We start from the raw sequence: 22,180 nt of genomic DNA on the forward strand, positions 1-22,180 counted from the left end.
GTGAGACAGGCAGTGATAGCTGAGACTACCTGTAGGCGTTCCCCTCCCAACTTCTGTATGGTGAGTTCAGGCCTCCGCTGAAAACGGTACTGAGAAGCCTTCCCACCCAGCGTGGTAAGAGGAGGCAGGAATGAAGCTCCACCTCCTTGCTCCCCCAAAGTGCCCCTCTCCTCATCATTATGGTCTGAAATTCCATCACCCTGGAGAAAGATAGGAGCTCTGCAGCCTTTGTTTCTCTCTGCTCTTCTCTTACATGTGGGGTAACGGGAAGGCAAAATGGGGCAGCTGCTGGGGGAGCTTTGCCAGGGAGCTGTGGAGCGGGGAGAGGACTGATGCTGATCCCCCTTCCCCTGTTCCCAACATCCCATCGTCTGGGGGATGTCAGCCCTGGAGATAATCCCCTCTCACACACACGCTCGCTAGGTTCAGTAACACATCTATCTGTTTTAGGACGCTCATGCATCAAGCCCATTATTTGCTTGTCAGCCCTGAGGATGTGCTTTGGTGTTGGTAGGGTGAGAGTGTAAGCCTCCTTGGGATGGGAGGCGTCGGATGTCTGTTGTCGTGGTTGTTGGAAAGTATTTGATCAGGGAATTTTACATGATTGGTCCCTTATTCAATTCCACATACCTGCTCTGAGAACTTGCTAAGTACCAGGCCCTGTGGGGAATGTATCAAGGAACGTGGAGTCTAGTTGCAGAATCAACTATTTTAATTTATCTTTATTTTATTTTTCATTTGTTTTTAGTTTTTGGACTTTATTTTTTATTTTCATTTTATTTTACTTTATTTTTTGAGATAGGATCCCACTCTGTTGCCCAAGCTGGAGTACAGTGGCACAGTCATGGCACGTTGCAACCTCCAACTCCAAGGCTCAAGTGATCCTCCTGCCTCAGCCTCTCAAAGTGCTGGGATCACAGGCATGAGCCACCATGCCTGTCCTATTTTTATTTTTGTAAATTGACACATAATAATTGTCCTCCCATTGTACTTTAAAAAAACAATAGCTTTAACATATAATTCACATACCATAAAATTCACCCTTTTAAAGCATACAATTCAGTGGTTTTTAGTATATTTACAGTATTATACAGCCATCACCACAATCAATTTCATGACATTATATCAGCCCCTCAAAGAAATCTTGTACCTATTAACAGTCACTCCTGGCCGGGTGCGGTGGCTCACGCCTATAATCCTAGCACTCTGGGAGGCTGAGGCAGGAGGATCACTTGAGCTCAGGAGTTCAAGACCAGCCTGAGCAAGAGCAAGACCTGTCTGTACTAAAAATAGAAAAATTAGCCAGTGTCATGGCATGCACCTGTGGTACCAGCTACTTGGGAGGCTGAGGCAGGTGGGGTTTCCAAAGGGAGTTCTGCCCCCCAGGATGAGGGGCTGTGTCTGAAATGACAGGATAAGTTCTAAGAAGAAGCTTCCTGTAGGGAGCTAAGAAGGCAATGAGTGAACCACAATCTTATCTTCCTCAGGAGAAATCACAGATACAGAAGGATCTGTGGAGGATTGAAGATGTCATTGCAGGCCTGAGTGCAAATAAGGAGAACTTCAGAATCCTGGTGGAATCGGTCAAAAATCCGGGTGAGTGGCCATCCTCCTGGGTGTGGGAGCCAGCGTGGGGTGGGGGTGGGAGTGTTGGGGGCCAGGTCTTTGTGGTCCTAAGTCCCTCTGCTTGTCCTCCGAGGAAGAGGGTCTTTGTTCCATCCCATGCTTTGCTTCCCTCCGTGCCCCTCAGAAAGAAAAACGGTGCCTTTGTTTCCTCATCCGCCTGTGCCTTCACCCTCGACTGCTGAGAGCAAGCCGCCCCCGCAGCCCAGCCCTCCCACCAGCCCTGTGCGGACCCCTCTGGAGGTTCGGCTCTTCCCCCAGCTGCAAACCTACGTGCCCTACCGACCTCACCCGCCCCAGCTGAGGAAAGTGACGTCCCCCCTTCAGTCACCAACAAAGACGAAGCCCAAAGTTGTAAGTAGTGGTGACGGGGAGCCGAGTGCCCCGGTTTCTTCTCTGGTGGCTGATTGCCCTCTCTGCCCTCGGATCAGCTTCTCCCGGCAGAGAAGCTCTTGGGAAAACTTGGAGAGATGGAACCAGCCAGAGGCCTAAGGGAGCCCTGAGTCGTGAGCCAGTTAAGAAGTCATATTTGCCTTGCCATTGTGCCTTAGACGTCCAGAACTGGAAGGTCCCTGAGAGAGGATCTAACCCCCTCATTTTGCAGTTGGGAAAACCGAGGCCCAGCAAGAAGTGTCCGCTCTGAGTAGGGTGGCATTTGTGGTCTCTGCTGTGCGAGAGATGCGTGGCTGTGGCGAGGCTTCCCCAGGGAAGGGCTCTGCACATCTGTGGAGGGCTGTCCCGCGGTTGCATGAGCCCGTGGGCCACGAGCTCATTCCAGTGGAAAAGTGTCCTTCCCTTCACCTGCCGTTGAGCACTGTGCTGGGTTGTCAGGATACTTGTGATCTTTACAGTGACCTCACAGAGTATAGGTAAGAAGGGCAGCATCCTCATCCCAGAGATAAGAAAACTAAGACCTCTAGTCGTTGAAATTTGCTCAAGGTCTCCATGTTAGTTACTGGCTCCAATCCTATCTCCTGGCTATGCTTTTTTATTCTGTGCCATCTTTCATGTAATTGGACCTTCAGTCCCAGGTCAGATCTATGGCCCATGTAGTTGCCTGGGCCAACACCTTGGTGTGCCTGGCACAGAGAGGGGCCAAGCTCTTGGCAGAGTCTGGGGACACAGGAGACTTTAAAGAAATGGAAGATGTGGCCAGGTACCATGATAGCTCACACCTCTAGAACCAGGCCAGCCTTGGCTGGAGAACATAAGGGATCTGATCCAAATGTAGGGAAGCCATACAGAGGGGACCTTGGGATGGGGGCCTCCAGGTTTTTGCCAGCAAAGGCTTGGGAGGAGCCTTGCCAGGGCGCTATGTGTGCCTAGGACCTCTGATGAGGTTGGTGCACAGTGCTGGGTAAAACACGTGTTCCCGTACCCTGCTCCTCACCATCCACCTGCTTCCAGCCATGGCTCAGGGCCCAGAGCTGGACCCAGGGTGTGGCCCATGACCTAGCCAGAGAGTCACTGTAAATTTTTCCAGCTTGAGATCTCCTTTCTAATCCCAGATCTTAGAGGCAGTCTGGAGCTCCAGCTATAAAAGAGGAGGTAAGAAAAAAAATACCAAAAAAAAAAAAAAACCAACCAAGGAGGTAAAAACAATAGTCTGGGGCAGATGGCTGCTGACATAGGGCAAGGTGCCACCAGCTGGGACAAAGAACAGAAAGGGATAGCAATAGCCTAGGAGCTAGTACACCCGAATTCCAGTCCCTGTTCTCTCACTGTGTTCTCATGCAAGTCCCATCTCCCCTCTGAGCCCCCTCAGTTTCCCTCGTGCAGATGGTCCCAGAGGCTCCTGCTCATAGTGTGGTCCTCTGTGGTTCTCAGGCTTTTTTAGTGTGGACGAGCATCCGGGCACCAGGGGTCTCTCTCTCTCTCCTTCTCGTGATACATGTGTGTTTACCAGTTTTACCACTTGCTGTTGTTGTTGGCATGTTTTTAACATTTATATTTGTGAAACAATAATATCCATCCTGAAGGTGACATTAAACAGGAATATATAATTTCACAAATAATAATGGAGACCACCCATGTTATACTAACACACAGACCAAGAAATAGAACTTTGCTGGCAACCAGAAGCAGCCTGTGGTTTCCTTCCTTGTCCTGGCTGCTTCCTTTCTGCCAGAAATGACCATTATCTTGACTTTTTGGATGATAATTCCCTTGCTGTTGTTTTTTTTTTTTTAAGTTTTACTACCTATATACTGGCATTCCTGAATACTATAATTATGCTGGTATACAATACTATACTCTTATATGTTGCATTTTTCTTCAACATTATGTTTTACAATTTATCCACATTGTTGCATGTAGCTATAGTTTTTTCCTTTTTATCTGGCTTGTTTTCTTGAATTTAATGTCCTTTTTTTTTTTTTTTTACTAGCTAGTACTCTCAAAAGGTACAAAAACAAAAGATATTAAAAAGTATATAATAAAATGTCTCCCACACTTTGTCTCCAGACATTCAATTCTCTTCAAAGGCAATCAATTTTGTGTTCATCTATCTGGGATCTTTTTAGAAATTAGTGGTTCTGATGTCTTGTCAGGGTTGGAAACTGCTGATCCTTGGAGAACAGTGGGTATCTTAGGCAGACGGCCTAACTTTCACACATCAATGAAGCGTGTTGCTTTTAAAAGAATGCTGGTAAACCTTTGCCAAGGAAACTTGGAGTGCCCGTTCCTGAACTCTGCAAAATTCTGAAAAACAAAGCCAAATTAGACTAAGAGGAGTTTAGGAGGAGGAAGACATGATTGATGGTCATTAGTCCCAGGAGTGGGTGTTCATGGCAATCGGGAGCCAGTCTGTTGATGTATAGAGGAACCACAGCCCTCAGAGAGCATTGTGGACAGGGAGTTTCAAGGAAAATAGTTGCATTCATCCCATTCTCGGGAGTGGGCCGTTTGGTAGGCAATGAGTCACTCATCCTGACCGCCTATTCTGTCTGAGTCAGGAAGGAGGAAATATTTTGTAACCGTGCACATTTCTGATGGGAAGGGCAGGAGAGCGTGGACTCTGCCCTTGCCCCCTCCAACCTGATGAAGGATCCAGACGTTTGCAGGGCCAGTGAGCCAGCTTGGGCTGAGTACTGTGAAGTGGGCCAGATGTATGTTCTCCAGGTGGGGGTGCTGCCACTAACCTAGGAGTGAGAGCAGAGGCAGCAGCCTGCCTCCCTATGGTGCTGTCCAAATCAGGAGAGTAAGCAGCTGGCACAGTGCCAAGAGCTTGGACCCTGGAGACCTGAGTTCTTGATTTTGGGATATAGTATATGGAGGTGACACTTTGAAAAATAAAAAAATGTATGAATAGAAGGGAAGAATAGAGATGGAGCAGAAGCATCCCCACTCTTCACAGCATCTCCAGGGGAAGTGTTCGAGCTCCTTGGCTGAGGTGGTCATGTTCTAGGGCTCTGAAGTGGCCTGTTCCTGCCCTTTGGGCCACCCCTGTGGCGGCCCTCCAGCTCCTCTCACTGGGCTGTGGTTCTGGTTCTCTTTCTGAGCAGGAAGACGAGGCACCTCCCAGGCCCCCACTCCCCGAACTCTACAGCCCGGAGGACCAGCCCCCAGCCGTGCCACCGCTGCCGAGAGAGGCCACCATCATCCGGCACACCTCTGTGCGGGGCCTCAAGCGGCAGTCGGACGAGAGGAAGCGCGACCGGGAGCTGGGGCAGTGTGTGAACGGGGACTCCAGGGTGAGCTGGAAGGGCCCTGGGGAGAGGGAGGGTGATGCCAGGTGTGACGCCAGGCAGGTATGACCACCTGCGGCTGTGCCCACAGGTGGAGCTCCGGTCGTACGTTAGTGAGCCTGAGCTGGCGACCCTCAGCGGGGACATGGCCCAGCCCTCCCTCGGACTTGTGGGCCCTGAGAGCAGGTACCAGACGCTGCCAGGCAGAGGTAAGCCAAGGCCCTCCCCAGGGAACCCACAATACCCACACTGCTCCCAACCCTCAGCTGCTTCCTCTCACCCTCGTGCCTGCAGCTTGGGCCTAGGCGTGGGAGCAGCCGGTCGGGGCTGCTGGGAGGGAGGACCTGGCCTGCCCTCCTCTGGCCCCCATCCTGATTCGCTTCCTCCTTTGTTATCTGTCCCCGGAAACAAGGATGATAGCAATTACTATAAAGCCCTGCACCGTTTAAGCACTTTATGGATACCTAATGTTCACAACATCACATGAAGGAAGTACTATTACTATCCCCACTTTAGAGATAAGGAAACTAAGGCTCAGAAGAAATTAAATAACTTGCTAATGAGCTGATCAGTGATGGAGCCAGAAGATGACCCCAGTGCTCTGGCTTCAGAGCTGCTGTACCCTGCAGGCTGGGGTGCTGGGTGACTGGTACTAGCTTGGCCATCTCATCCCTTCCTGAGGGCTTTTCCCTCTTGTGTCACTCTAAGACTCAGTGAGTCCTGTCTTTAAACACTTTCTCCTCAGTTTCTCCTTTCTTCCTTCCCATTGTCCTCCACGATCTGGAGTTGGGTTGTGCGGGATGCATAAGAGTGCACCAGGAGGAAGTGGGACGAAGGGCACTGCTGCCCCTCGGCCTTTCCACCTGTCAGGCAGCCCAGGTCTTCCGCGTGGAAGGAAAGCCTAGGGTAGTCCACAGATCTGCAGGCATACTGTGCCCGTCAGCCCAGGGGTGCCGTCTGTCCCTTCATCCTCCACCTAGGGCCTAGCCCTTCCAGGCCCTGGGGAAGAAGAGAAAGAAGATTGAGTTGTTGGCTGGGTCCTCTTGGTCCTCTCACAAGAATGGGGCGGGGGCTGCTTAGGGAAAGGCAGGGTGCCTGTCCACCCCACCACACTTCTCTTTTCTCACTAAGGTCTCTCAGGGTCCACGTCAAGGCTCCAGCAGTCATCCACCATTGCTCCCTACGTCACGCTCCGGAGGGGTCTAAATGCTGAAAGCAGCAAGGTGACCTTCCCTGTGAGTGGCCTTGAGTTGTCGGGAAGCTCACTGCTCCATCATGTGCTGAGGGAGGGGCTCTGAGATGGGTGGGCAGTGACTGGTGATCCCGTGAGCCCTGGGGGTGGCCTCTGAGGTGACGTCAGCCCCTCTTGGGCTCAGGGTCCCTGTCACCCACTCCCCACCAAGAAAGGCATCCTGCTGTTCCCTCCATTTCCTGAAGATTGCCCACCTTTCTCTCCAGCCTGTCAGGGTCACGGGAGGGAACTTAAGTCTGCTCCCTGGGTTCTGGCCTCATCACATGCTGCATGTGAGCCCAGCTGGACAGGCCTGGGCATCAGCGTCTACATCTGCAGAGTGGGGTGCTGCCCAGAAAGCTCATGAGGGCCAGGAGCATCATGGCGCTTAGCACGTTAACTGCCACGTGAGTTGTATTTAACTCACGCCAGTTTTGAGCCCAGGGCCTCTTGAAAGATGTGTAACTCACACATCTCTTCACCTTGGGAGCTGTGGGAACTATTTTTCAAGTTGCATATAACTCAATGCACAGAAAACAATAAAAAATAACAAATTTTTCATTAAATTAGAAAGGATCATTTTGTTTTTGGAGTTTTTATTCTATTTTCGTAATACAACACCATGGCTCCAGGGAAAAGTTTTTGTTTTTTCTAGTGTGGCAGTCAATGTGTTAGAGGAAGTGGGTCTTTGTGGAGGAGCTGTGTATGTGTATGTATGTGTGTGTGTGAGTGAGTGAGTGAGTGAGAGAGAGGGAGAGACAAAGAACAAGGAGGAAGCCAGCGGGGGGTGGCTGCATCTGTGTTTCCAGCCCAGCAGCCCTGTGTGTCTCTCGCCCTCCTGCTCCTCAGAGACCCAAGAGTGCCTTGGAGCGCCTGTACTCAGGGGACCACCAGCGTGGCAAGATGAGCGCGGAAGAGCAGCTCGAGCGCATGAAGCGGCACCAGAAGGCCCTGGTCCGGGAGCGCAAGAGGACGCTGAGCCAAGGAGAGAGGACAGGCCTGCCCTCGTCCCGCTACCTCAGCCAGCCACTCCCTGGAGATCTTGGCTCAGTATGTTAGGAGGGGCCAGGCAGGCGGGGCTGAGAGAGGCAGAGGTTCCCCAGAGCTGCCCCAGGCACCCCAAACGCAAGCGTGTCATACCCCCGAGTCAACGAGCGGGTTGTGCACCTACATGGTTCAGAGAACACCCTACGGGCTGCTTGTCCACCGTCTGTGACCTGGGCAGAGGGTGACTCAGAACCAGCGCAGGAGTGAGGGTCTCAGAGCAGAGACCTAGGAGCCTGAGAAAATATCCAGTCAGTTCTCTGAGGCGAGCTTGAGAGGGGCCTTTGCAGGTATTCTAAATCTCTCAGTTGACTTGAAGACGTGGTACTACAGGGTTCAGGGAATAGAGGAGGAAGAGGTGATATGGTTCAATGAGGGGAAACACAAGCGAACAGCCCAGCCCCCCAAACCTGCAAGCAGATGCTCAGTGGGGGCAACTGAGCACAGGTTTGTGCCCACACCCTGAGGGCTGGTAGTCTCCCGCAGCTCCTGGTGCTGAGGCCTCAGGGTGCCCAGGAGAGCTGGGGAAGCTGCCCCCTGGTGGTGCTTCCTGGTGCTGCATCCTGTCCATAGTCGCCTTAGGTCCCTCTTGGAAACATTCCATTTGGCTTTTTCCTGTTGGAAATCCTGTACTTCCCTAAACCTCTAGCCTGACTGTGCTTTCCCTAATTCATTGCACAAGCTCTTTTGCTTTTAGTGTTACCGCTCATTGCCTCTCTAATCCTGCCTGATTGTGTTTACAGAAGCTTCTGGTTTGCATTGAACATTCTCTAACTGGCCTGTGCTATTTGTTACCAGGCTTATAATAGCAGCTCTGTCTCCATAGCATAGAGAGCGTGCCCAGATGTGACTCACCTTTTTGCTGCCCTCCTTCGTGCAGACCTACTGATTTGTAATCCTCTCATCCCAAAAGCCTCCCCGCAAGCCTGAGCCAACCCGCTGCTTCAGACCTCAGTCATTAGCAGAGGTCTGGGCACTATGAATTTATCAAAATCCATGCCTTACACCTGGACAGTAAACATGGACTTCAGAGATTGCACGTTTGAATACATTCTACCAAGGCTGACATTGTTCGGTTTTAATTTCTCTAGTCCAGGCTGGGTATGGTGGCTCACACCAGTAATCCTAACACTTTGGGAGGCAGAGGCCAGGAGTTTGAGACCAGCCTGAACAACGTAGGGAGACCCCGTCTCTACAAAAAATCCAAAAAAATTAGCTGGGCACATGGTGCATGCCTGTAGTCCCAGCTACTTTGGAGGCTGAGGCAAGAAGGTTGTTTGAGCCCAGGAGTTCAAGGTCACAATCAGCTATGATGAGGCCACTGCACGCTAGCCTGGACAACAGAGTAAGACCCTGCCTCCAAAAATATTAAAAAATCATTCCTCTAGTCCAATCACACAATTTCTTATGGAAAACTTTTGTGTTTCTGGTATTTAATAACTTGAACAAGTAGCAAAATATCCTATGTATTCAGAGGGCCCTTCTGTAGCTGTTAAGTCAGACACCAAAGGGGTAAATCCCAGAACACTCATATCTTTAAAAGCTGCAAACCTGATAACTTTTAAACTTTATAAGCAAATGTCATATGAAGTAAAACTGACTTTTTACAATTTGATGTCTCAAATGTAGAGATTATCTAAAAATCGTAATTGGAATACCTTGTAACTTTTCTCTTGAAAAAAAAAAAAAGACTCGTGTAAGTCTCTGCATCAACGCCAATAAACGTGTTGCTTAATAATAATGGATTGGCGTGGTTCTTCCCCAGGATATGTTGTAGAGTCTAGTGAACTTTTCCTGTTTGTGGAAACAATCAGGCTGGGTTTAAATGAGGACTTGTCTCTGTTTGGAGCACTTGTGAGCGTGTAAGAAAATGTGTGTTTTCTTTGTGAGTCATTAAATTAATTTTTCATTATTGGAACTTCAATTACCTAATCCTGCCAAACTGTAATTGGAAAGCCATCACCTAGGACTGGTCAGATTGGTTTGGAGTCAGTATTGAGAGCTTGTGCATGAATGGGTGAAATGTGCTGATAGGACCCTGAGTTTGGGGTTTTGGAGGGACTAAAAGGGGTGTCAAAGACAATCCTGCCCATTTGGGGCTCTGTGAGGTGGGTAGGGGGAGGGAGCAGAGGGCCTGGGATGGGTAAACATCTGCCTAGCTTCTGCTCAGGTCTGTTCTAGTCTCACCAACCAGTTCAGCAGTCAAAAGCCTGTGAGGATACAGGCCATGGGTGAGCAGAAAGCCACCATGGAGCTGGACAGGGGTGGTTGAATCTTAAAATGATTGGGTTAGATTTTCCTTCTTATAAAGCTTATGGCAAAATTGATACTGTGGAAGAGTCTTGGAAACATTGTTTGATTTAACATTTCAATTTTATATAATTTAGGGTCCCCCCCCTAATTTAAAGAAAATATCCCAAACTGATACCATCTTACACAGTAATTTGCCTCACTGGCCCCACACTGCTCCTGCTTGACCTCAGGGTGCAATATCCCCTACTGTATCCTGTTGGAAATTCCCGATAAAGAGGCTCTTGGTTATTCCACTTGCTTATCAGGGCCTTGAAGGGCTTGGTTTTTTTCCATTATTTCTGAGCCTGGGACATGCGGCTCCTGAACCAGAAAGCCTTCTGTGAGCTGTGGGGCAGCTGAAGGGGCAAATGCCTTCTCTAAAACTCTGTCCCGTGTTGTTTTGGGGTCACCCTCTCAGCTGGGAAACTTCTACATTCCTGGGGACCTTTGTGAACCTGAAGTCGTGGGTCTTAGATCTGTGCCCAGAGGATGCATGTTTGAACCCTCTGGGGACCCAGATCAGAGAGCCATCAGACATCTAGAACAGGCCATATGAAGGGGACAGAGGCCTTGTTCTCTGTCACACACAGAGTTACGGCACACAGCTCTTCATAATGGGTCACGGGTCTGTCTTCCCAAGGCCCCCGTGCCTGCAAGGCCCATCCAAAAGGGGACCAGTGTGCCTCTTTCAGCAGTCAGAAGTGACTGCATTTAACCTTCTCCTTCTGTTGCCAGTGGAAGCGTGAGCAGGACTTTGACCTGCAGTTGCTGGAACGGGCCATGCAAGGGGAAAGGAAGGACAAGGAGGAGAATGGCTGGTTGAAAGTGCAGGCCATGCCTGTCACTGAGTTGGACCTGGAACCTCAAGACTATGACCTGGACATCAGCAGAGAGGTGAGGGCAGGGGCTGCCTTCATGTCCCCTCGCTGGAGACATGGCCTTTGTGCTCCCAGACTTATCAGCCTTCCCACTGTGGGATATATTCTGACTGGGGACAGGCTCAGGTCCAGCATGGCCCAGGAGAATGGATGGATAGCAGCTTGAGACAATAAAAGGAGCCCAGGCATTTTGATGAAGGTTCAAATCTATCTCTGTAATTTGGGGCAAATTGTAATTTTAACTCCTGTGTGCCTCGGTTTCCTCAACAGTGAAGTGGGTTGTAGTGAGGATTAAGTGAATCAATATGTTCCTGAGAGGTTGGGTAATGATCAAAGCCGGCACACAGCAGGCATGTGGTGCAGTAGTTGTTACTGTTACACCAGGGGTTGGCCTTGCAACTGGCTGGGTCAGGCCAGCGTGGGCGATCTGAGCTGGGGAAAATAGGGGGCAGGTTTGAAAATCACAGGTGAAATTTCCAGCCTTGGCAGAAGCTAGGAGACAGTGCACAGTTCTCGTCTGAATTCTTCTGGTGCCCTCTGGTGGCTCACATGAATCATGACAGGGCAGGCATAGGAAAGCGTGTAACCCCGGATCTCCACCCAAGGGAAGAGAAAGGGAACTCTGGGGATGACAGACTCAGGGCCCTCAAGACATAGGTGGTCTCCTGTCGCCCACATTGTACCATCTGTAAGTTCTGCAGGGCGGTGTTTATGGCTGCTGGGTTCACCTTCGTATCCCTAGCACAGGGCCTGGCACACAGTGTGTGCTCTGCAAATACTTGCTGAACAAAGACTGTGTTGAATGCATCACACAGTGGCCCGTAAATGTCCTGCAAACATTTGTGTGAGGACTTGGCCTGTCCTGAAGCTGCACGACAGGAAATGTTTTCACCCACATGAAGGACGGACTTAGGAGGGCCCTCAGTAAGACTGCCCCTCAGGTCTGACAGCACAGTGAGTAACGAAGAGGACCTGTGCCTGTCGGTGCCTCTTGGGTGGGCCTGTGCACAGCTGACTTAGCCAGTGGGATCTACCTGACTCACTGTGTTAGGGGCTCACTCCGTCTTTGGAAACAAAGGAGCAGTGTGTTGGTAAATGGATGCCTATGGACTCGCTGAGTTCTGGGGTCAGCTGGGGCTCCAGGGGTTCAATAAGGCCAGTCCCTTGCCCCCAGGCCTTTTCCTGTTGGCACCTGAAACAGCCAAAGAAATCTTTGCTTTCTTAGATTCACAAAAGAAGCTTCCACATGCTGCCTTGGCAGTGGCAGTATGTTCTATAGTGTCCTAATTGGCCTGCCAGCCCGGAGAAAAAGTTTTTCCTTATCTCTAACCTAAATCCCTCCTGCTACAATGTAATCTACTTCCTTCCTCTAGATCTGCCTTCATTGGTAATAACAGAGAAGAGCTTATTTCTTGCCACCTTCAGTGGAGTGAAAGGGCTGCGTGTGGGTTTAAATCCATGTCCAGATTAGCTCTGGGATTGGGTTTAGGTTGTTTTCAGGAGCTTCAACCAACCCCATTTTAATGTGCTTTTGTAATTCAAAGAGGAAAAAGTTCCCGGGGCATGTAAAAGTAGCCTTTGGTGTTCTTAGTCCAAGAAGATTTCATCAAGCTGTTTGCCACCGGGTCAGCATGAGATGCTGGTGGGGAGTTTGGGGCCATTTTCCTATGGAAAGCAGCAGATACGGCACAGCTGCCTCCTGTCTAGATGGGGAGAGCTTTTGTAGGGACAAAAAGCACTATTGCTTTCTCCCATCCATCTGTCAATCATCCATTTACCCATCATCCATCCATTCCTCATCCATTGAAGGAGTATTTGCCAAAGGGCTGCTAAGCGCCAGGACCCTGCCAGAGATAATGGTGAACAGAAAGCGAGAGGTTGGGGGACCAGAGAAGGCTTCTCAAAGTGAGGTCAAGAAGATGAGAGTCAGTGGAGCAAAAGGAAGAACCTCTCAGAGGAAATGGCAGGACAGAGGCCCCACTGCGGGAGGGGGACTGGAGGAACTGGTGGGTCATTGTGGCTGAAGAGGTAGTCAGGTAGTCAGATCACTTAGTCCCTGAGGGTGGCATCAAGAATGGTCATGTTTATCCAGACCCGTCTTGTCGTTTTGCCTTACCCTTCACTTCCCTCGCCTGAAGGAAGTCATCTGGTGTAGTGGAAAGATCATGGGCTTCAGAGTCAGACTCAGGTTCAAATACAGATTCCACAGTTGACTAATTGTATGATCTTAGCAAGTTACTTAACCCCTATGGACTCTGTTTGCTTCCTCATGGTAAGGGGGGTGGGGCTGGGGAAATCAGGTTCCAAACCTAGACATCTGAGCCTGTCGCCCTGCCACCCCCTGGCCCTCTCCCCAGCTGTCCAAACCAGAGAAGGTCTCCATCCCTGAGCGTTACGTGGAGCTGGATCCCGAAGAGCCACCCAGCCTTGAGGAGCTGCAGGCCCGGTATCGCAAGGCTGAGAAGATCCGCAACATCCTCGCCCGGTCAAGGTTAGCGCTTGCTCGCTCAAGTCCTGACAGCTCGCTAGGACCAGCTGTAGGTGGTGTCTCAACCACATGGGCCTCGGGCCAGGCTGGTACCGAGCACGTCACCACCACATCAGTGAGGAAGCTTGCTTAGGTCATCTAAAAAGGCCTGAAACACTCAGCGGTTTCTTGTTGTGGGCTGTCGCCCCCTAAACTGGGTTCTGAGTGACCCTAGCAAGTGTAGGGAATGGAACCAAGCATGGCAGTGAAGCGCAGCTGATTGGAGATCAGCTCCAGTGATCATCCTCCCAGCATTTGGGTCTGTGCCCCCTCATGCAGACTGGCAGAGCAGAGCCAGGGCCCCCAGCCTTGTCCAGAGGGTGCCAGAGGCTTTGCCCACTTCCCTGGACACTGGGCAGGGGCCCTAGGAAGTAGCTTTCCTGCCCCCTCAGCCTCCATAGCTTCAGAAACGTCTTGTTTGTAAGCCTCTCTTTTAGAGCTAGGTTAGCCATTTCATATCCAAATTTAACAGGAACCTCCAGCTGGAGTTATTAATTTGAGGTCTGGTCTGTGGCCCTCCTAAAAGAGGAGCAAAGCTGCTGTGATCGTTTGGGTGTTTGGGGAGAAGCATGCACACCTTTGTCTAGGGAGAAAGTCCACAGTATTTGATGCCCCACAAAATGTTGAGAACGCTCCCCTCCTGAGGCTGATGCCCAGGGGTGCGAGGACCCAGAGCTTGCTTCCTGCCCGTCCCACAGCATGTGCAACCTACAGCCAGCACCGTCGGGCCAGGACAGGAGCAGCATGGCGGACCTGGACTCGCAGATGCAGGAGCAGGAGCGCATCATCAACATCTCCTATGCCCTGGCCTCCGAGGCCTCCCAGCGCAGCAAGCAGGTGGCAGGTAAGGCCACGGGTGCCAGCCTCCAAGGCCCAGGTCCACATACTGTTCTTTGGGGCTTGGCCTAGCACGGTCTGTCCCAGAGCCAGGGAGTCGGTGGAAAATAAGGTGTCAGTGTTGGTCGTTGAGGGTCAGTGGTGTGTTCTCCTGACCAGAGGATGTCCTGTCCCGTGAGCACAGCAGGGGTTGGAAGGGGAGGTGGGGCAGGCCAGGCAGTGGGGCAGACCGTGGGGTGCCCAGAGCTCAGGAGTGCTGGGGGGAAAGAGCGCCAGCAGTGGTGCTGCTGTTCACCTTCATTTAGAGACTGCGGGCTATGGCCAGGTTTTTCAGGCCCTGGGGCCAAGGAGCCAAGGCCAAAGTTTCTGATCTCATCAAGAAGGGGACAGGAAAGCCATTGGTGCTTGGATTTCTTGCTAGGGCAAGGCAAGGGGGACCCCCCCCTCACCCTCCCTGGGACCCCAGCCTTGGTCCCCAAACTAAAGCTGCTGTTCACCTTGTCAGAGTATCCTGTGTCAGAAAGCAGAACTTAGGAAGGGGGACTTTGCTGGCCAACTGGAAAAAACACCACCATGGGATAGGAGTGTGTGTGTGTGTGTGTGTGTGTGTGTGCGCGCGCGCGCGCATGTGTGTAAAAAGGCTGCTCTCTGTCTCAGCCAGGAAAGAGACTCCAGACTCTTCCCTTTACCCACATCTCCCCTCCCTGTGTGTACCTCCTGCCTTCACAGTTCACCTAGTACCATTCCTCCCAGATGCTGATGCCACTGTGTGTTTGGCTGGTGCCCCAGCCAGGTGTGCTCCTTCGGGGGAGGGCCATCACAGAGCCTGAAGTGGTGTCACATCCCATCCCAGTTCTCCAACCCTGGCCATGGGGGCTAGAAGTGGCCTAGGGTAGAGCCTGCCTGGGGAGCCTGGTCTGAGGAACAGAATTTTGCCCCTGGCCAGAAGGCCATGAGAGTGACCAACAACAAGGGGAGGGTCCAAAACCTGTCGGTCGAAGCCTGTTTTCTATCCTGGTCCCCTTGGAGGACATGCTGAGTAGGCTGAGAGGTGGTCGTGTGGCGTTCTGTGGCTAGGGACTCAGAAGATAGCTCAGCCAGACCCTCCTCCTAACAACCCGGGGCGCGTCTCAGCAACTCTTGAGCTCCTCCTTGTGTGGAGGGTTCCAGTGGGGGCAACTCCTTACCACAAAGCACCCTCTTTTCACCTGTGCTTGGCCTAACTGTGGCTCTGCCATCCTCGGCTTCCTTACCACCAGCCGACGAGCACGCCCAGCGCTCACGCCAGTTAGTGGGACCTTTCTCACCTCCCTGCTCAGCGACGTTCTTTGCTGCAGCCTTTTCTCACTCCTGCTGCCTCTCGTCTCAGGGACACACCCAGAAACCTCAGGCCAGGCCCAGCCGGTTCCCATCAGGCCCCATGGATCTGCCCCCTAAGCCCAGGCCACTGGTGGTAGGAATCGGGGCGCCCACCACCCCAGCCCTGCCACACGGGGCACCTGGTTCTGCGGGGGCTTCTGAGGAGTCTAACGCACCACTTAATTCCTGTTGCCCGTCTAGCGCAGCAGCTGGCCCTCCTCCCGCCTAACGCCCCCTTGTCCTCCAGGATGGTGCCAACTTACCCCCCCTTAACCAACGGACTCCACTACACCTTTGTCTAACACCTTCCAAGTAAGAGCCCCCGCCTGGCGTGCCCCTCGCTGCTCCCTGCCCTCGCCTCGCCTCCCTGCTACTGCGAGATGACTGCAGTGCTTCCTGCTGCTGCTTCCTTCCACCGCAAGGCAGCTGCTGGGGGGGCCACCCTGCACTGGTAGCCAATGGGGAACTGATGCTTTTTTAGGAATTCAGTCCTCAGGGGCCCGGATACAATAGAGACTGGGTGATCCAGGCCCCTTTCCTCCCTGAAATCTCTAGACCCAGAACTGTGCCCCTCCCACCCTGCTCTCCTTCCCCAGTGTAGCCTGATGGCCCAGGGACCAGACCACCAGCCTCACAGGGTTGGAAAAGAAGCATTAGATCTTGGCCTCTTGGGGCTTTGGCTTAGACTGAAGAACTGTAAGACTGGAAGAGGCCCAGTGAGGGCCTGGGGCTCACTTCAGGTCACACGGAAGTGGTGTCAGAGCAAAGACTGGTACTGTCCTTTTAGTTACTTGTCACCAAAGTGGAGAAAGAAAGGAAAGCCCAGGGCGATGTGGAATTGGCCCTCAGCCAGTCGGAGTGTTCTGGCCCCACCCCTGCGAAGTCCTGCCCACGTGAGCGTCTGATGATGAAAAGCAGGTGGGATCAGGGAAGGAGCCCTGGTCTAGGAGTCAGGAGGCCAGGCACCTGGTCCAGTGAGTTCTTGGCCTGGGCCTGTTGTTTCTGAGTCCATCGCCCCACCTGGACAGGAGAGGGTCAGACTGGAGGCCTTGGTAGTCCTTTCCCTGACATCCCACCTCACCAGCACTTTGGGAGGCCAAGGCAGGAGGATCGCTTGAGATCAGGAGTTCGAGACCAGCCTGGGCAACATAGCAAGGCTCTGCCTCTACAAAAAGTTTTTAAAAATTAGCTAGGTGTGGTAGCACACACCTGTAGTCCCAGCTACTTGGGAGGCTGAGGCAGAAGGATCGCCTGAACCCAGGAGTTCCAGGCTACAGTGAGCTATGACGACTTCACTCCAGCCTGGGTAACAGAGTGAGACTTTGTCTCAAAAAATAAATAAAATTTAACAAAAGATATTCACCTCCATTTTACAAATGAGAAATTGAAGCTCAGAGACCTTGAGGGACTTGTCCACGGAGTTGCAGCTTGCCCCTAAGCGTCAGGGCTTGAACCCCTTCCATGTGAGTCCAGAGCCTTTGTTCTCCATCAGCACTCGTGGGTTCGTCTGGGCCACACCCAGGAGTGTTTGCAGAAGAGACTGAAATCAGGGACAGAGTGTGTTACAGGGGACAGGGCATGATTTTCAGCAGGTGTCCCCTGGCTTGGGTGTCCCCCCAGCCTTGGAGCAGAGTCAGCAGGCCCCAGCCAGCCCGAGTGTGGGCGGAAGAGGTCAGCCTCCCAGGGCCCGGCTCTCAGGAGGTGTGGAGAGCAGGCCCCAGGTCTGAGGAACCGTAGGGAAGTGCTCTAGCCAGGTCCTTCATAAAGGCCACAGAGACCTGCCAGGGCCACGGTAGGGTGCACGGTTTTCTCCTGGAGATCTGAGCATGTAACGCCGCTCAGGCACAGACAGGCAGGAGAGAGCGTCGGTCCCCCGTGGCTGTGAGCTGGCACATCCACGTTTCCTCTCACCCTCACGCATTCTCACTAGGAGGTGGGTGTGATCACCCTGTTTTTAGGTTAGGAAAACAAAGCCCTTGGAAGCTGAGGGAGTTATCCACAGTCATTCAGTGAATGAAGGGCAGGGCCGGACTGGGATCAGCGTCTCTGCTCAGGCTTTTTGTCCTGTCTGGGCAGAAGCCCAATTTAGGGGCCAGCAGGTGTCTAGGAGCAGAGGGGGTGGGCCTTGAGCCCATGAGTTCTAGCAGCTGAGGGTCCCCCAGCAGCAGCCGCGTCGCCTGAGCCCCCCGCTCCGCTGCTGTGTTAGCCTGTCTGCCGTTCCCTCCGCGTGTGTGCGCAGGCGTGCCTGCCGCCCGCCCCCAGATGGGAGCAGGGCTCCTGCCAGCCTCTCATCGTCTCCTGTGCTTTTTGCCAGCCCAGGCAGTGCCCGACCCGTGACCCAGTGTGCAGAGGAGAAGCCTGGAGCCCCGGGGCCCAGTGGACCAGCTTCCTCCGAGGAGATCGACCTTTCGGCCCCCAAGGAAGCCCCCTCCAGCCAAGCAGGGTTCTGGCTGGGGGACGGAGCAGCTCGCCAGCTGAGGAGTGTTCACCACAGGGCCAGGCCCTAACGTGCCCACTAGTTTTAGTTCAGACTCCTTTTTACATGTGACAAAGGCACTTTTGATACACACTGTAAAATACTGACACTGTATTTTAGCACCAGAATATATTTTATAATGTTCACCTCAAGGGCTGGAAAGGTGTGGACGCAGGATTTTGTAGCGGCACATACAGATTCAGGTACCGTCTGGGTGACAGGTGTGGGTGGGGGAGAAGGGCAGGGGGAGCAGAGGCCAATCCAACTTCCGACAAACTCAGGTGAAAGTTGGATTTGAGGATGTGCTTGCAGTGGATCCCAGCGCTAGGCCTGTCGGCGTGCTGTCCGGGAGAAGAGGGGCCCCTGGCTGCAGAGAGCAGCTGTCCCTGACCTGGTGACCAGTTCCGTGTGGAACTCCATCCACCAGGATGGCGTGTGGAGCCCAAGTCCGTGCCTTGGCCCCTGAGTTTGGTTTCAGGGCAACAGTGTGTTCAGGAGCACCGGGCTCTACAACCTTCCCACCAGGTTCCCTCAGCAAAGGGTTCTTCTCAGAAAGAAAAATGCAGTTTGCTTTAATTAGAAAAAAAAAAAAAGAAAAGAAAAAATACACTTTCAAGTACAGAAAAGGTGAGAGGAAGCAACTTTTATTGTATCATAGCAATAAACTCCACACTGGGTAACGTCTACCTAGCATCCCTGACTGAATGCCTCCCCTCCAGCCAGGCCGCGCTGGGAGCCTCTGCTGCCGCCGTGGGGCTGCCCCAGGACTTGGGTCTGGTGGTGGGAGGGCAGGCAGGGCGCCCCCAGCATCCCTGACCGCCTGCCACCAGCAGGGCCACCATGGCAGGTCTTTGGCTTGACTCCAGCCACAAACGAGGAAGGGGGCTACCAAGCCAGGTGCAGAGTGTGTGGCCCTTTATGTAAGTCATGTTCTCATGATATTCTGCGTACAGAAAATGTTTAAAAGGAAACAACAACAACCAACAAAAACCTCCATCAGGTGGAGCCACACTTTAATGAAAATTTGTCTTTGACTACGCTCAGAAAAAAAAAAAAATCTTGAATATATTTAGAAGTTGCCGTCTATTTTTAACTAACTCCATATGCTGCCAGTATCAACTTCATGACATTTGCCAAAATGAAATTTTATTTTTGCCTTTATAAGATTTTGTTGGAAAAATGAAATGAATATTTTGCAAGGAAACGTTAATTTAAATAAAAGTGTAATGGTTTGCAAAAACAAATGTGATGTACAGATTAAAATATTAACCTGATACGTTTCCTGTTTCTTGCTGGTTATATGCTCTTCCAGTGGCCTTTGTTAGTTTTTTTCCGTTTCTTTGGAAAATCCCCACTGTTAGCTCTCAACCCTGCTTGTGTTAACCTATGCAAAGTTTCTCCTGATGACAGTTCCTTGACACTTGATTGACTTTGGAGGCCTGGGGCAAGGAGGCCTGTGCTTCTGGGCCCTTGGCTGGGCCTCGGCAGCTGCTCGGGGTGGCCCCCCACCCCACCAAACCCCAGTCGATGAGCTGCGGGGCTCTGGACTCCCGTGTGGGGCTGGTTTGGCAGACAGACTGCAATCCAATCCAAGACAGCACAGGGGATGCCACGGGCCCCCTTCCAACCCACACGCCGCCAGCTTGTTCCAATGGAGCGGGTTAGTGACGGACCATTGCAAACTGGATTCGTATTTAATTCATTTTGACTTGTGATGTGTGCTTAAAACAGAAGGCAAGAGGCCAGTTCGATTTAGAGATGTGTATATTTCCAAGTTTGTTGTTATGGCAGTTTTTCTCCACTGCCAAGAAGAGCACCCGAGGTTTGGAATGACTTTCCAACTATTTAAATTAGGGAAAGTAGATTCCAAGGCATTCTGAACAGGGGATATGGTTCCTTTTTAAGCTACTGGTCTCTTTTTGAATTTTAAAATAAAAAATACTCTCTGATTTTAAGCATTACTTGGAGATGTCTCCCTAACAGATGAAAGGGGGGATGATTCCATAGCTGAGTGCAAAGCCCACCCCCCACCCCCAAAAAAACACAAGCCCAGGAGGCAGTGCCACCACACAGGATGGTATTCTGTAGACATTCTCGCACTGAAAGCATGCCAGTGGTTTCCTTACTGTTGCTCTCAGTTTCTGTCTCTCACATACAGTCTCATGTAAGAAGAAACATGGCAACCCCCTAACCAATTGCTCTTTTCGGAGTGCTCCATCCAGTAGGAGGAGTAGCCTGTTTAATAAGAATTGTGGCCCAGATTTCAGTCTACAGAGAGCGTGACAGGCCCTCAGCTCAGATGTGGCGGAGAGCACCCGGGGTCAGAAAAGGCACACTCGAGCCGCATCCCGTGTGGGCGTGCAACGTGTCACTGCCCGTCTCAAACCCTTGAGAGGACTCTCGTCTCTGGAGGTAAGATGGGGCCATCCCTGAAAGTACTGGCTGACCAAGGACCCTATAGGGTGTGGCCTAGCAGTTCCAACTTCCCTTCTTTTCAGGAGACCCGGGGCCTGAGCAGTGTTTTAAGCAACGGGATTGCACTTGGCACGGGGGACGTGAATGTGCCTCTCCTGCATTCGTCTGCTGGCATCATTCGCTCCTCAACTCCAACTGTAACACGGGCCCAGGGTGTCTGGTTGTAGCAAGAACCAACAAGAATGTTTTAGGATCTAGTATAAAACAGGTTGGGACTAAAATCTTTTCCCTATGCCCACTTGAACCTCCTGAACTGCCATGATTTTCAGAGCGTCTAGGACGCTGTTTAAAGGATTGCAGTCGTGCCTATGGGTTGTGAGTGTGTATGACGTAGACGTGCCCAGGCTAGTGCAGATGCTGCAAACAAGCATTTTGTTTTCTCCCAGCCATTCACTTTTCCGCCTGCCTTGGAGTCTGGCTGTGGGAGTATAAACGGCAGCCTGGCCCCTTCTACTCCCTCTAATCCCTTGGCTGCCTTCAGGGTCTCCACAATTTTCCCGGCTGTTTTCTGTAGCAGCCCAAGGCCAGGGCATCATCTGTCTGCCCAGGTGGCTCCAAGGACCTGAAGGGGAGGGGGCCAGGTGGATGCAGACCTTGGCTCAGCCAGACAAGAGCCCATCTGGGGCTTGGGGAGTTTCCCATAGCCACAGCACAGGACTCATGGCGAGTCCTTTTGTGTTCTCACCAAGGGTGGGACAGAAGCAGCAAATTTTTTGTCTAATCCACAAATCACATTTCTGAGACGTGGCAGACAAATGGAGCGAGCCCTCTGCTTCCGACTCGGCATCAGACGCTGGGGTGCGCGAGGGACTTTGCCCATGTGGGTAGTGCGCCATTATGAAAAGAACAAAGAGACCAGGCTGGGGAAGACATGAAAAATGGCAGCCCCTCCCGGCCCAGTAAACATGCCATTGCTCTGCCGCCTCTACTCAAAAGGCTACCACTTTCATTGCTCTCCTAGCAAAGAAACCTTTCTTCAGAGCGAGTGGCAGGGTACAAAGGCAGAGTACAAAATGTGTGCACATCACAGTCCCCGCAATTCTGTTTGAACAAGCGTATTGATTGGGTCTGACCCTGTTACATTTTTTCCCTATTATTTGAAAAGGTGCATCTAAGTGTAGTGAATTGAACCAGCGGAGCTGAACTTTCCATGAAAACTTCTCGAGGTATTTCTTTAGTTCAAAGCTTTTGAATTTTAAAGGGCATTTTTAATATGAGTCTGTTGAGTATTCTCTGCCACAACCCAACAAGGGATGTTAAATGCAGATGAGGTGGGAGCAGGCGAGGATGGGAGCGGACAGCGCAGGGGAGGGTGCAGCCCTGGCTGGAGGGCGTGGACCAGCCTGTCAAAAGCCAGGCTTGGAGGAGAGACGCTGAGCCCCATGCTTTGGAACAGCACATGCAGACCCCTAAAAGGGACCTCTCTGAGCACACTAGGGACAGCTTAGTGACAGGAAAGGGGCTTCACAGCTGAGCTTCTCAAAGGCTCATGTGGAGAGGCAGGAAGCACATGCTGAGGGCTCCTTCTGATGGAAGAGATTTTGTCCGCGTGCACGAGTGCCTCCTTGTTGCTTAGCTGCTCACTGTCTCACACTCTGCCTTAGAGCTGAGGTGGAACGACGGAGGCAAAGTCCCTTGGCTGAGCTCACCGAGTCAGACAGGAAGCTGCTGCAACTGTCTGCAGTCACACACAGCCCTGCCCTGTCCTCCAGCCCCTGGGTAGACCTCACTAATCAGTCGCAGATGCTTTCC

At 52.0% G+C, this 22,180-nt stretch overlaps 1 protein-coding gene across 2 annotated transcripts in view; it reads left to right on the forward strand.

Annotated features, from left to right (window-relative positions):
- The window catches only part of PLEKHA7 (pleckstrin homology domain containing A7), a 214,381-nt gene extending 195,157 nt beyond the window's left edge, over positions 1-19,224 (forward strand). Inside the window, exons 18-28 of one of the 2 annotated variants that reach the window (XM_012780675.2) lie at positions 1,488-1,596; positions 1,751-1,977; positions 5,127-5,315; positions 5,401-5,518; positions 6,441-6,544; positions 7,390-7,590; positions 10,612-10,770; positions 13,112-13,245; positions 13,980-14,125; positions 15,679-15,789; positions 17,792-19,224. In XM_012780675.2, the coding sequence (XP_012636129.2) occupies positions 1,488-1,596; positions 1,751-1,977; positions 5,127-5,315; positions 5,401-5,518; positions 6,441-6,544; positions 7,390-7,590; positions 10,612-10,770; positions 13,112-13,245; positions 13,980-14,125; positions 15,679-15,779 (1,488 nt within the window). In that variant the 3' untranslated portion in view covers positions 15,780-15,789; positions 17,792-19,224. The remainder of the gene's footprint in view (positions 1-1,487; positions 1,597-1,750; positions 1,978-5,126; positions 5,316-5,400; positions 5,519-6,440; positions 6,545-7,389; positions 7,591-10,611; positions 10,771-13,111; positions 13,246-13,979; positions 14,126-15,678; positions 15,790-17,791) is intronic. The other variant, XM_012780678.2, reaches the window with a different exon arrangement.
- Positions 19,225-22,180: the final 2,956 nt, after the last annotated feature.

The sequence above is a fragment of the Microcebus murinus genome, chromosome 4 (assembly GCF_040939455.1).
Source record: "Microcebus murinus isolate Inina chromosome 4, M.murinus_Inina_mat1.0, whole genome shotgun sequence".
Taxonomy (NCBI): Eukaryota; Metazoa; Chordata; class Mammalia; order Primates; family Cheirogaleidae; genus Microcebus; species Microcebus murinus.